Below are 12,276 nucleotides of genomic sequence, written 5' to 3'. Positions count from 1 at the left end.
ATTAGCGACTGCGCCATCGATGTATCTGCGGGACTAGGTGCGTGATGCGACGATCGCCGATTGCGATGTGACAGCTGGGGGAGCATGCATGGAGGATGAAAAGCAAAGTGTGGCGTAGTCGTGGCGTATTGGGACATGCGAACAACCCTACACACGCATTTGAGATGCAAACAATCAAAGGACCGGAAATGGCTAGACATACTCACAGAGTCAAGTAACGGCAATTGCTGACCTAAGGTATGCATGAAGTTGACAGTGGCTGGTGCGCGAGCGCGAAGCGTGACACGTGTCTGTGGCTTCGACGTGTGGCTTTCACTGCCACTGCGGGGTTCAACCTTTGCACTTGCCGCATAGCGTGTTTGAGAAGTGACGTCAACCTGGAGCTTCCAAGATCAGGTAGCAACAAACAGGAACGACACGTGGTGTAGCGTTCCAATTGACGAGCTTCAAAACTGGTTGACAGTCCCTTCAACCAAACTCTCTACTTTACGAACTCCCTAACCCTTGAACACGCACTGCCCGCTGCGAGCTACTAGACCTACCAGCTCGATAACAGCTAGCAAACCGAATACAGAGACGGTCATTCCTCATTGCACATCATGGCTAACCAGGCGCCCGCATCTCTCGTGGAAGCGTTGACAGCCTCTGGTGGTGCTGAACCAGCTGGTAAATGCCACTTCCAAGCCTTCGTCCGCCGAATGTCGATGTGATCAATGCCGCGATGGACGCGCGCTCACTCGTTCATACCGACTTTGGGTACGAAACATGCTAACTCGCATGTACCAGGCTTCCTCAACGACATTGTCAAGAATCTCTGGCCGAACATCTGCGTCGCAGGTTCCAACATCATCAAAGACACCGTCGAACCTATTCTCGCCTCCACACTACCTGGCCCTCTGAAAAACCTGAAGTTTGTCAAGATCGATTTTGGTCACATCCCCATCGGCTTCTCCAATGTCGATGTCCACAAGACCAAGAACGACGGCATCAAGCTCGACATGGACATGACCTGGGAGGGTGTTTGTGACTTTGAGCTTGATGGTAGCATGGTCCCTAAAGTGGTAAGTTTTGAATGCATTGAAAGAAGTTAGTCGGCTGAGCTAACATGGTATACAGGGTGTTGAGAAGGTCCACATGAAGGGCCGAATCAGCGTACTGCTATGCCCTCTAGTAAACATCATCCCACTGGTAAGTCCTCACAATGTCACGGATACTCTCAGTTCCTATACTAAAGCGATCCCCAGATCGGCGCAGCACAAGTCGCCTTCCTCAACACCCCAAGCCTCAAGCTCGACTTCACCGACGCCGCCAACATTGCCGACTTCTCTGTTATCGACAGCACCGTCCGCAAGACCATCCTCGGCATCATCGATAGCATGGCCGTGCTCCCCAACCGCTTCCTCGTCAAGATGATGAACGACGTCGATTACTTCAAGTGCCACCAGCCCCACCACGGTATCATCCGTATCACAGTCGCCCGCGCAACTGGGATTAGTGCTCCCAAGAAGGGCGAGAAGAAGAGTACCATGAGGAAGCTTCTTTCCAAGGTCAAGCTCGAAGACGTACCAGATTGCTACGTCAAGGTCAAAGTAGGCGCGGAAGAAGAGTGGAAGACGAGCGTCGTGGATAACAACCACGAGCCAGAGTGGAACGAGACTCACGACTTCTTGGTCTCAGACTTCGAGCAGGACATCACTGTAGACATCCAGGACGATGACTTGGCGGGTGATGACGACATCGGTATTGGCTCCACCAGCGTCAAGGAGATTCTTCTCAAGGGTGGTTCGCAAGATTTGGAGCTCTCGCACAAGGGCGATGCTACTCAAGCGCGTCTCCTGATCCACGCCAAATTCTTCAACTTCGTCAATGACGCACAGGTCCTTTCTTCGGCCAACGCTCAAGGCCAGGCTGAAGGCCAGGTCTGCGGTCTAGCCACCGTCCTCATTGCCAGCGCCGGTGGCCTCCAGGGCAACCGCGACGAGCTCAACCCCAGCGTCAAGGTTACCTGGGGCGACAAGACGTTCCAGACCGCAGTCAAGACCTACACTCCCGGCACTGACATCTTCAACCCTGCGTTCGATCAGGCGTTCCGCATTCCGCTCACTGCAGCTATGCTTGCGAACCCTGGTGCTTTCAAGATCGCGTTGCTGAACAAGGACGTCGAGTTTGGAAGTGCGCAGGTGGGCTTCCAGGATGTGATGGGTGCGGAGGGTATGGCTGTGCACGACACCTTTGATGTTGGAAATGGCGCAACTATTAGGGCTGCGGTTATCTTGAATGGTGCTAAGTTGGCTGAGTAGGGTACCAGTCGACGATGAAAGTACGGTTTGGTGGGGGTGATACATAGCATGGTGAACCTGCGAGCTGCATATCAATAGCAATGAAGACATGAATAACGGCATCATTAACTTATGCAAAATGGTTGAAACGCCTTGCTGAGATAGTCGCGCTTTGTCGTAATCGCACACGCACACTGGCGTCTTACGCGGCGCGCAATCACATCGTCGCCCCCGCCGCCGTCTCCCCATCAACATCCAAAATCGCACATTCCTCATCATCCTTTGGCTTCACCAACTTGATACTCACCTCAGGATCCTGACTATACACCCTCAGACCCAACACACAGACCGCATTCCACGGCTTGGGCTGTTGCGCCTGAGGAACGTCTTGTGGGGGTGGAGCTCCGCCGTAAACATGGTTCCCACGGGGATGAGGATATCTGCGGAAGTCTGGCGGTGGTTGGGAGTGGAAGCGTTGTGGGGGCGGGAATTGTTGGTTGGGGCTGTAAGGTCGCGGGGATTGGGATGGACTGAAGTAGGGTTCGTTGGGGAAGGTTTCGGAGGTGGGTGTGTGGTCTCCGCCGCTGTTATTGCTGGGGTCGTGTGGTTCGAGTGCGGGTTTTGTAGCGGGCTCTGTCTTGTCTGAGGAGTCCTTTAGTTGGATTGTGAGGTTGGCCGGGGCGTTTGGCTTGTCGTCTGTGTCGGATGAGGTGAGTTGCTCGGTACCGTGGCTAGCATCCTCAGGCGCATCCGTCGCAGTGGTTTGCTCCGGCTGCGAACCGTTGTCTAGTGGTACTGCCTCCGACTTGCCCGCCTTTTCAGGAGTCTCTTTTATCTCGTGGTCGTTCTTCTCTTTCTTCCAGGCCTCATACTCGGCTTTCTTTTCCTTCTGCCACGTTTCAAACTCCGCCTTTTCCTTTCTCCACGCTTCGAATTCAGCCTTCTCTTTCTCTTTTGCCTCTTTCTTCTTCATCTTCTTCTCTTTCGCCTCTTTCTTTCTCTGTTCCTTCTTCTTCTGCTCTTCCTCAGATAGTTCGAAGATGCCTTTGGCATTTGCAATATCGTAGTTGAGACCAATCTGCCTGAGCTTTTGCGGGTTACGTTCTGCCAGCTTGGTGACGACCTCCGGAACATCTGGAGCCTCTTTGTTTCTTGACGCTTCGATCTTTGGCAAGACTTCGTATACTCCGGCTTCAAGGTCAACTTCGGCGGAGATACTACGGTTGCCAAACCAAGCACCTCGAGCGCGTATGATGTAGTCGCCTGCTGCAGAACCCTGCTCTTGCAATATGAAGTGCAAGTCGAAGTCATATTTGCCTTCTAGACCCTTAAAGTAGCGCTCATCCAGCTATGAAGAGTCAGTATGTTGACGACGAATAATGCCTTGCGACTTACCTGACATAGGACAAAGACGGTCGGCCCAGATTTCTTGATTTCCACCGAGAACTTTGTGTTCACATAGCCAGTAACCCATGCGACCGGTACGCTCGTCCAACGCTGCACTACAGTCCATTCCTCGTGGAAGAGCCGCGTGCGGTCAAGAAGATCGAACCTCTTGAGCAGATCTTCATACGACATCCAGAACAGGCCGTCATCTCCAAATTTGTGGCCTAACTTGTCCATCCAGTATGCCGTCCATTCCCGAGACCCGTCGGACCAGGGTCCAGTCCACTCGCCCATGCCGGCATGGACTCGTTTGCCCCAAGGGTTACGTATCAACACAAGTTGGTATTTGGTACCGTCCTCACCCTCAGCATCAACTGCCTTCAATATCGAATAAGCGTGGCTCAGGGCAAGCCCCCTTCGAGCGTCCGAGTCATCTCCATCCATGCCAGGCGAGGAGGCTGAGAATAGAAACTCTTTGCCGGCTTGCAGTAACTCTGCCCATAGTCGTTTCTTACTCAGGACGCGATCGGTAAGAATCTTCGTTGTAACGCCCCCTGTCAGGTCTTCCACCGCTTCGCCGCTGCAGCCGCCGGCAATGGCATCGTAGTCTCCGTGCACTGCAAGCTCGTTAGTAATCTCAAACATACTCCAAACGACCGCGGCTGGCGGAAATCGGGCATACCTTTGGCGTAAGCCTTCTCCAACAGCGGTAGCCATGTTTCATTCTCATCAACGCAAGATGCGAAGTACAGCGCTTCGGATCCAGTCTGGTTGTTCTTCTTGTACTTCTTCTCCTTGGTGTTCGCTGGGTCATACTGGTCCCCAAAAGCGGTGTCAAAATCGCTGCATTCGAGGTACAGGTTGTCGTCAATGACTGTCCAGATCCACTCGCCATCTCTGTAGAAGACGAACCCATAGACTCCACACTCCTCGTCTCTAGCAACACAGATCTTGTTCATTAGAACAGGATTGCTGCAGATAGTCGCCACAGCAGCAATGAACCAGCAATCGCCATTCGAGCCTTGTCTGAGATCAGAGCTGGAGAAGCCGTCGAGTTCGAATTGCGGGTTTTCGAAGATCCAATCAACGCGATGCACAGAATTGGGGCCGTCTTTACTGCTCTTCGGCCTGTTGGTCAGGAGCTTGGCCGTAGCTGTGAAATCGAACACCGCGCCATCAGACATGACTACCCCACTTTGAACCAGCGTGGAGAGAGCGTTACCCAGCCGCATAGGGCTGACTTGTGGATTTGTTGATTTTGCTGGCTCCTCTTTGAACCAGCTCATCAAACCCCATTGGCAATTTTTGTCTGACAGATCTTCAATGTCAAAGTCGGCATCGGTAAACTTCTCATTTGTACGATGGCATTCTTTGACGACGCGGGCAACGCGAGCGCGACATTGCGTAGCGGCCGCTTCATACGATTCAGCTGCATTCTTCCCTGTGACGGTCCCCTCTTTACGCTGCGTAGGCAGTAGATGCGCGTACAAACTCGGTGGAAATATTTTGGTAACCTTCTCGGGTCGCTTCGTAATGAGATTGTCCCAGAATTCGTTGATGACCTCCTGAGGTGCGCCGGTTTGTGTGTCCTCGCTTCCCTCAGAGATCATGGTTGCTTTTTCTCTGCGGGGCCCGGGCATCTGTAACGCTTTGGCTGAACTGGTTTGTTGGAAAGCAATTATAATTGTTTAATCAAGGGACGATAGCGGAGACCCTTTCAAAAGCGAATGCGAGCACAGAGAGGGAGATGCAAGGAGATGAACATGTGTTGAAGGTCCGTCTGCACTGGCACGTCGACTATAATGTGTCTTGTCGGTTTGGGGGCCGTATCGTCAGATCTGCAGTATTGGCTGCTTACGGCTGCCTGCGGCTGAACATAACGTCCATCTGGCTCCAATAGCATCTCTCGCGCATGCCAATGGTCGTGCGAATGAAAGCTTGTCATCCCATGGCGATTGTGCAGCTGCTGCAAGCTCCGCAACACACAACAAGGCTGTCGCTCTCTGCGCAAGGCAGCATCGCAGGCAGTGACAGCGACGACAGTGAACGGGTGGGATGTGGAGCGTGAGGCCTAACGCAGAGTAAGCGGTCCAGTTGTTGGTCAAAGTTTGTATGCAGAGTGTGTTCTAGTGCAGGCCACGAGATGGGCCGGGGCACTGTGGCTGGAAGGCGCGGGGCAGGCTGGGCAAAAGGGGTGGCAAGCGCGAACTTCGCGTCCCCCAACCCTTTTGGGCACTTGTCGCAGAACACCGACCTCAAGTCTTATGATCTCATGTATGTCCTTATTCTACCGGCCATATAACCCCCGCATGCGTTTGGCAGGCGCCCGCATGATATATAATCGACTGACTGACTGGTCGCTGTCTGCGATGCGATTGGTAGGGTCGTCTTCCGAGATCTGTCGGTGCGCCTTCGGAACCTTGCGATGTTGCGAAAAGCGATGCTGGAATATGGTCTGATAAGTTAGCTCCCCTGTCGGTACTGGCAGATACGCAACATGCGATGCTCCAAGCTGATGAAGACTTGCGTTGTCTATCTATCAAATGTCGGCGGCAATCGTGTCGCTCCTCATCAGGCAGGCCCGAATAGGGCAATCGTATCCACCACCTTGTCTTCGGACTTTTCTGCGAGACGAGAACACGGCTCGCGAGACTGCGGCTCTTGGGCTGTAGATACGCGCTGAAACCACAGTTGTGCTGGACCCTTGGGCAGCACGTCCATGCCTACATGTAGATGTCTTGCGTAGTCGATCGGGAATTGTGGGTCTTTGGAGACAGAGCAATCGGTACCAGGTGTGTTTGGCGACAACATCGCGCTAAGCGTCTAATTCATCGCTTGGCTCTCAGCTGTCTGAAAAGTCATGTTTGGTACCAGCATGCTAGTCATATGTCACTTACTAACAAAGGATCGCACTGCGCAGACCAACCTTGGAATACGATGAGATGCGCGGCACCGAGACGAGGCGGAATCCTACGGCGGTGCCGTTAATACGATGAGCTAATTTCAATGGCAGAACACGACGATTGCCGCAGCTCTTGCCGCAAACTGCAGAAGATGGACGGGCCGGTGTATTCGATCTGGTTATGATATGAAGTAGTCTACTAAGCCGCCAAGGCATGCCGCCTCATGGGTATGTGAAACAGCAACCCCACCCATAGGCGTCTAGATGTACATGTAGCTAGAAGAGAGAGACGAGATAAAATTCCTGGACTCCTGATAGTACCGAATAGTGTGTGAAGAATTGAAGACATTATGACTTGCTGGTTTGCACCGGTCGTTGTACTGTAAAGCGACAAAAGGGACAAGATACCGTGTGTGGAAGTCGGCCGTGGAACAGTTAAAGAAAGCCTGGTATCGTAGGATCTGACAGACGGGTCACAACGGCAATCGCCATCGGCCTTGCTGTGCAGGCCCTGGCGAGTCTGAAACCCTTGCAAAGCGGGTACCCCTTTGCTTCTGTCTAGCGAGTCGTAAAATCGATTCCTGCAAGGAAGCCTGCCGTTTCGAGATATAGTCGCCAACGACGGCGACGTGAAAAGTAGAGATGCCTGAACGCCATGCTGAGGTAATAAGGCTGACGTGAAAAATGATGATGAAAACCGTAGCGGAGATGGGTGGTGTGCGATGATGTGGGAGGGTCGTCAGCCGCCAATGAGAGCTCGCGTGCATCTGGGAACCGGGATCTCGGGTGCTTTGGATCGTAGTTGGCGATCTGTGCATTCCATCTGCAGTCAACGAGTCAGCACCTACATACATGTTGCATCTTACGAATGATCCCTCGCAACACCTTGGCACGTGCCGTAAGTCCAAGGTGTCATTCCTAGGGGAGGGAGAACCTGATCGAAGGGATTGTTGGACTCACCTATGCCTTGGCGGCGCAAGGCCGACAAGTCTTGAGCTTGCATTGCTCGCACTCATAGATGTGAAAGAGTCCAGGAGTGTGACATAGTTGACAGTTCCAGACGACGAGAGTAGTGTCGGACTTGATCAACTTGAAGTTGTGTGTGCAGCTTGCGGGGCGGGCCATGGTAGTCGAAGAGTATTGGTGGAAGGCGTGTGATGAACGGGAACGACTGTCTGGCTGGTAGTGTGAGACACAGATGCTGGGGCACGAAGGCTAGATATAGAGAGCGAGGTGAAGTACTGACCTGTATGCTTGCGGCAGGATACCGGTTGAGGCTAAGGTAGGATCGGACTCGAAAGCGAGGGTGTTCAGGGTACGTCGATTCGTGGCTGGCAAAAGCAAGCAAGACTTGGAATGAGAGCGACGTCGGGTGAGGGTTGTTTACTGGAGAAGGAACGATTTCAGGGTTTGCTTGTTGCTACTGTGAGGACGCTAATGACGCGGATCTGTAGTCCGTCTTATACTGACTCTCTCGATGCCGGGCCCAATGGAGAATAAACTTTAGCTACAGGAAGAGCTGAGTGCATGTCCACCAGGCGCGGTAGTGTGCAACACGCAGCAGCGTGTAGCCGTCTGGAGGTTCTGCTCTCCTGGACAGAGGGGATCCAAAGCGGATGGCTGCTGCACCGATGGAGCAAAAGATGTACTCGATGGTAGCACAGGCAGGCCGGCTGGGGATCTGCTCCTCTCCTCCAATATGAGGCCCTCTCAAAGAGACGGGCGTGGTGGGGTTGGTCAAACGCGGGCTGGCCGTTCCGCAGCCGCGGCCATGGTAGCATCTTGACGTCGCGAAGCCCCTGGTGCCGGAGCAGGGAAGGGCGCGATGTGAATGTTCCGAGATGCTTCGAGGATAGCGTTGCCGAATTCTATGTGTCACACCAAACCGTGCCTGCATGCCGCAATTCTCTCATGGCACCTGTGCAGTCTGCTGCATCGAGAGATGCTGGCTGCGGTCCAACTAGGGTCCCTTTTCGGCGTCCAATCCGGCGCCTCTCTGTGCACTGCAATGCGGAAGGAGCTTAGGGCGCATGGCGTCGGCAAATTTAGCTTCGCGCCTGCACTGGCTCAGGCTGCTCCTTCCCCAACGACGTGCCAGCCCTCGTCACGAAGTTTTTGTTTTTCGCCTGCTCCTCGTGAACCCCGGAGAATAGGCGCACGCCAATCGCACACTTAGATACGCTGTCCTGCCCGACACCATGAACGACGCGTCCGGCACCATCGTGAGCCGCATGGGCTGTCCAGCGTCCCAGACACCAGCTGCCCAAAACGTCGTCCTGCATGCGCCTCCACCCCGTTTCTTGTCCGCTCCACCTGTCTTCTTTCTTTCACCGTGCCGTCATGACATACAGCCCTCCACTGCAACGTCTTCTGCGATACACGAATGCGTCCGCTCTCTGCATTGAGAAGTGCCGTCGGCACTGTCGCCGGCCTTTCCCTTCGCAGAATACGCGCAGCAACTGATGCACGTCGGTGCATTTGGTCTGTCTCTGGCTGCTGCGTCAAGTCGACCTCCAGCCAGGTTCAGCTCGTCCAGACGGCTACATGCAGCCTTACATTGCGTGTCCTGCTGTGGCGCGCAGATCCACTCATGGCCGCCAAATAGGTCTGCCTCTATATCGAGATTCTGCATGCCATGTCGAGGGCATACTTGGTCCAAAGCAGCAAGCACCATGCAGGTGGCTGGCGGGAGATCCACTATCAGCTCTATCGACATTGCTTGCTTCTGCGACGAGCAGCCATGACGTTCCGTTCCAGCATGTAATCTCGTTCCTCCAGTATCGGAAGTTAGAGTCCTGTAGCAGTAACATGAGCATAGTAATCACTCGCAATTGTCAGAGACACCCCTGACCGGCTTTCATATCTGAGGCCTTTATATGCGCATCGGATGTTTCTGTCAGGAGGCTCGGTCATGGCTTGCTGGTTCGCGATCCCACCTGTCAGGGGGCATCTGCACAACGACTTGAACCCTATCAACGCGCTGTTCGCGGTCCTGTTGTTCCTTTTCACGTCGACTACAACATCGTCTTTCCTTTGATGACATGACACGATCTGATTCATTGCTGCCAGATCTCATTACTTACTAAAAGCATATCCGAGATCGGGACATGGCGTTCCAGCGGCCTACCCGGCCACAGGCAGATGATCAGAGCTAGGTCCGGCGCATCACACCCTCCTCTGTGTACCACAGAAGCCTTGATGGTACCTGACTGGACATTACGACGGGAACTACGTTTTGGAGGCGGTGGTGGGAGCTCTACACTCGCTTGGACCCATCGGTTACACCGGATCGGAGTGAACCTGGCGCTCGGTGCCACAATGCAAGATCGCGACAACCATCACGTCCGCTGTGACCATGGCGCCCGTGTGGCGTCCTGCGTGTGGACGAATGCGCGTCAGTCCCAGACGGGGTGACTTCCTCTTCTCGCTAGCTCCATCGCCCGCCGCAAACACGCCAAGCACGCTTGGCTCACACCCACGCGACCTCTCAAATTCTACCATGGCAAGTGCTTGCGGGGGCTTTCGCTAGCTGCTCAAAAAGCCCCGTTCGCAGCGAGCCTCCAGGTTTGTGGCTTGACACCATGCATCATGGCAGTCAGACACTCCTGTAACGCGACCTAATTTCTCAACCATGCAGCTTTCTGTGTAGACCCATATGGTCGCCGAGGTCTCATTGTCGGCTTGCCAATGTTTCTCCCAGGTGCCCCTCTTCCAGACAAGGATTCGGAGGATATGCTCCTGCGTTGGGTAGTTCAGAATCGGCGATTCAACCGACATCTGAAGATGATACGTGATCACACCACTTTCCACGCTCGAGTACCAACAAATTCGGGCACGCGTCAGACCAAGCACAACGTCTCACCCGCTCTTAAGCTTTATCACGACCTCGAACCAGGCTCTTGGATACGCTTCTCTCCCGCTGCAGCCTCTATTGGCTGGCCAGCCGCTCTACATTGCTGTTGTGTACGCCGTTTTCTGTCAATGCAAACGCGTCCCACGCACAGCAACATCGAGAGACATGCCAGCCATTGCACCATACCTGAGACCCGGCGTTCGGAGGCGGACCGTGCAAACTAGTGTCCGCATACCGTGTGCTGGACAGCCAATCGGGGTGTTTATTTTCAGCCTTACGGCTCATCACACTACCTGAGGATCATGAAAATAGAGGGAATTGCGATGGTCCGGCTCCTCCCCAAATAAAGCGCTGGTGTTCTTCTTTCGGTGCATGCCATGGTGGGACGAGAAAGTTCCCGCTCGATGCAGGCAGATGAGGCGCCGTTTCTTCAGTTTTGCGCACCATCACGGTCTTTCATTTACCACATTTGCACGCAGTTGGCTAATTTCCCTATTACAGACTCATGGTACGTACCTGTCATTGTGACACCAGCTCACCGCCTATGTCCGATATTATCCTTATAGCACTATGGAAAGGATGCAGACGCCCAGAGCACCCACTATTTACCTGGAAGGCTTCCATGAACTGCCGCCAAACCGACTCTAGCGGATCGACCTCCACGAACAGCTATGTGGATGCTTCGGGAGGAGCCGTCGTAATATATGTCTCCCGCATTCGTATGTACATGGCAAGTACGAAGATCATGGCTACTGTGGATCAGCGTTGCAAATGGCAACGGTTGTCTGCAGCTCGCGCGATCAGAGCAAAGGTGAACGTGCGCCTCCATAGCTACACTAACGCTTCTAAACCGGTTCGAGGGTATGTATGAAGCTGGGAAGGGAACTATAACGGCTACGACAAAGAAAGTCGCGAATCGGTTGAGTTCCGGTGTGGGGAATGATCCAGGTTGAGCAACGTACAGCACCGGGGCCACAGGAGCACAAAGCAAGCGGTGAGCTTGTACGACGTCTTTTGCTTAAGGGCGAGGCTGTCTAGAAAGCACAACTACGATCCATGTGGAGATATAGCTGGCGAGTGGATGCCTGAGGGAACCTAGTTGTATATCCTCTGAAAGTACCTCGTCTTGTTGGTGTCGACTCTATGCCTGCTTGATCATACACGTCATTGGAGACACATTCGTAGCCCCATCCGTGGCAAGCCTGATGGTTGCAATATCTTCCATGACGCTTTGGACGCCCAATATACTTGCGCAGAACCTCAACAACGACCAAGCCTATCCAATCGCACACTACAGTGACACAACATTGTCCTTGATTGAGAGCTCTCCACGTCAGAGGCAGACACTCAATATGAATGCTGCGGCCCAATTCTCGAATTTATATCTCCCCACAACGTACTAAAGCCCAATGACATGTTGAGAGGCGGAGTCGGATGCATTGCGTGTACGAAGGCGACTAAGTGCATCGTGCGCGCACCGTTGGCCAGGAAGCAATGTGATGTGGTCGCGTGACAGCGCTGCAGCAGCTTGTAAGACGCCTAGTTGATGCACACGTCTGCATAAAGGCAGATAACGATCTTGTTGCTCCTGCCCGGTCTCCCGCTCCCGTAGCTCCCTTGGTCGTTATTAAGTTATCCAGCCGTCTGCTCGTTGCTGTTCGCGAGTCAGGCACACGTTGCTGGTTGGGGTATCCGCTTCGGGTCATTAAAGTGGGGCCGGGCTAAACCCCTCCCGGGCGGATATCTGAGCTAGCATGTCGAACAATTTTGACATGCACGACCGTTACCGGCGTCCTCACCAGCCCTCACCTCAGTTTGCCCACTACGAGAACGTCACTCTCCTCGGCCCGCCCACC

At 53.7% G+C, this 12,276-nt stretch overlaps 2 protein-coding genes across 2 annotated transcripts; one reads left to right on the top strand and one right to left on the bottom strand.

The window, feature by feature from the left end:
- Window positions 1-599: 599 nt before the first annotated feature.
- Window positions 600-2,300, top strand: J4E92_006343 (uncharacterized protein; the record flags this gene model as incomplete). Its single annotated transcript, XM_051497713.1, has 4 exons — window positions 600-666; window positions 787-1,061; window positions 1,117-1,188; window positions 1,245-2,300. 4 exons carry the CDS (start codon window positions 600-602, stop codon window positions 2,298-2,300), a joined length of 1,470 nt encoding a protein of 489 aa, XP_051352360.1.
- Window positions 2,301-2,496: 196 nt separating this feature from the next.
- J4E92_006342 (uncharacterized protein) lies at window positions 2,497-5,275 on the bottom strand (the record flags this gene model as incomplete). Its single annotated transcript, XM_051497712.1, has 3 exons — window positions 2,497-3,627; window positions 3,675-4,282; window positions 4,348-5,275. 3 exons carry the CDS (start codon window positions 5,273-5,275, stop codon window positions 2,497-2,499), a joined length of 2,667 nt encoding a protein of 888 aa, XP_051352359.1.
- Between the last annotated feature and the right edge of the window lie 7,001 nt (window positions 5,276-12,276).

This window comes from Alternaria infectoria (genome assembly GCF_024043175.1).
Source record: "Alternaria infectoria strain BMP 0036 chromosome Unknown scaffold_9, whole genome shotgun sequence".
Classification (NCBI taxonomy): domain Eukaryota; kingdom Fungi; phylum Ascomycota; class Dothideomycetes; order Pleosporales; family Pleosporaceae; genus Alternaria; species Alternaria infectoria.
The sequence above is the reverse complement of the archived record's forward strand: the minus strand, read 5'-3'. Positions and strand labels throughout refer to the sequence as shown.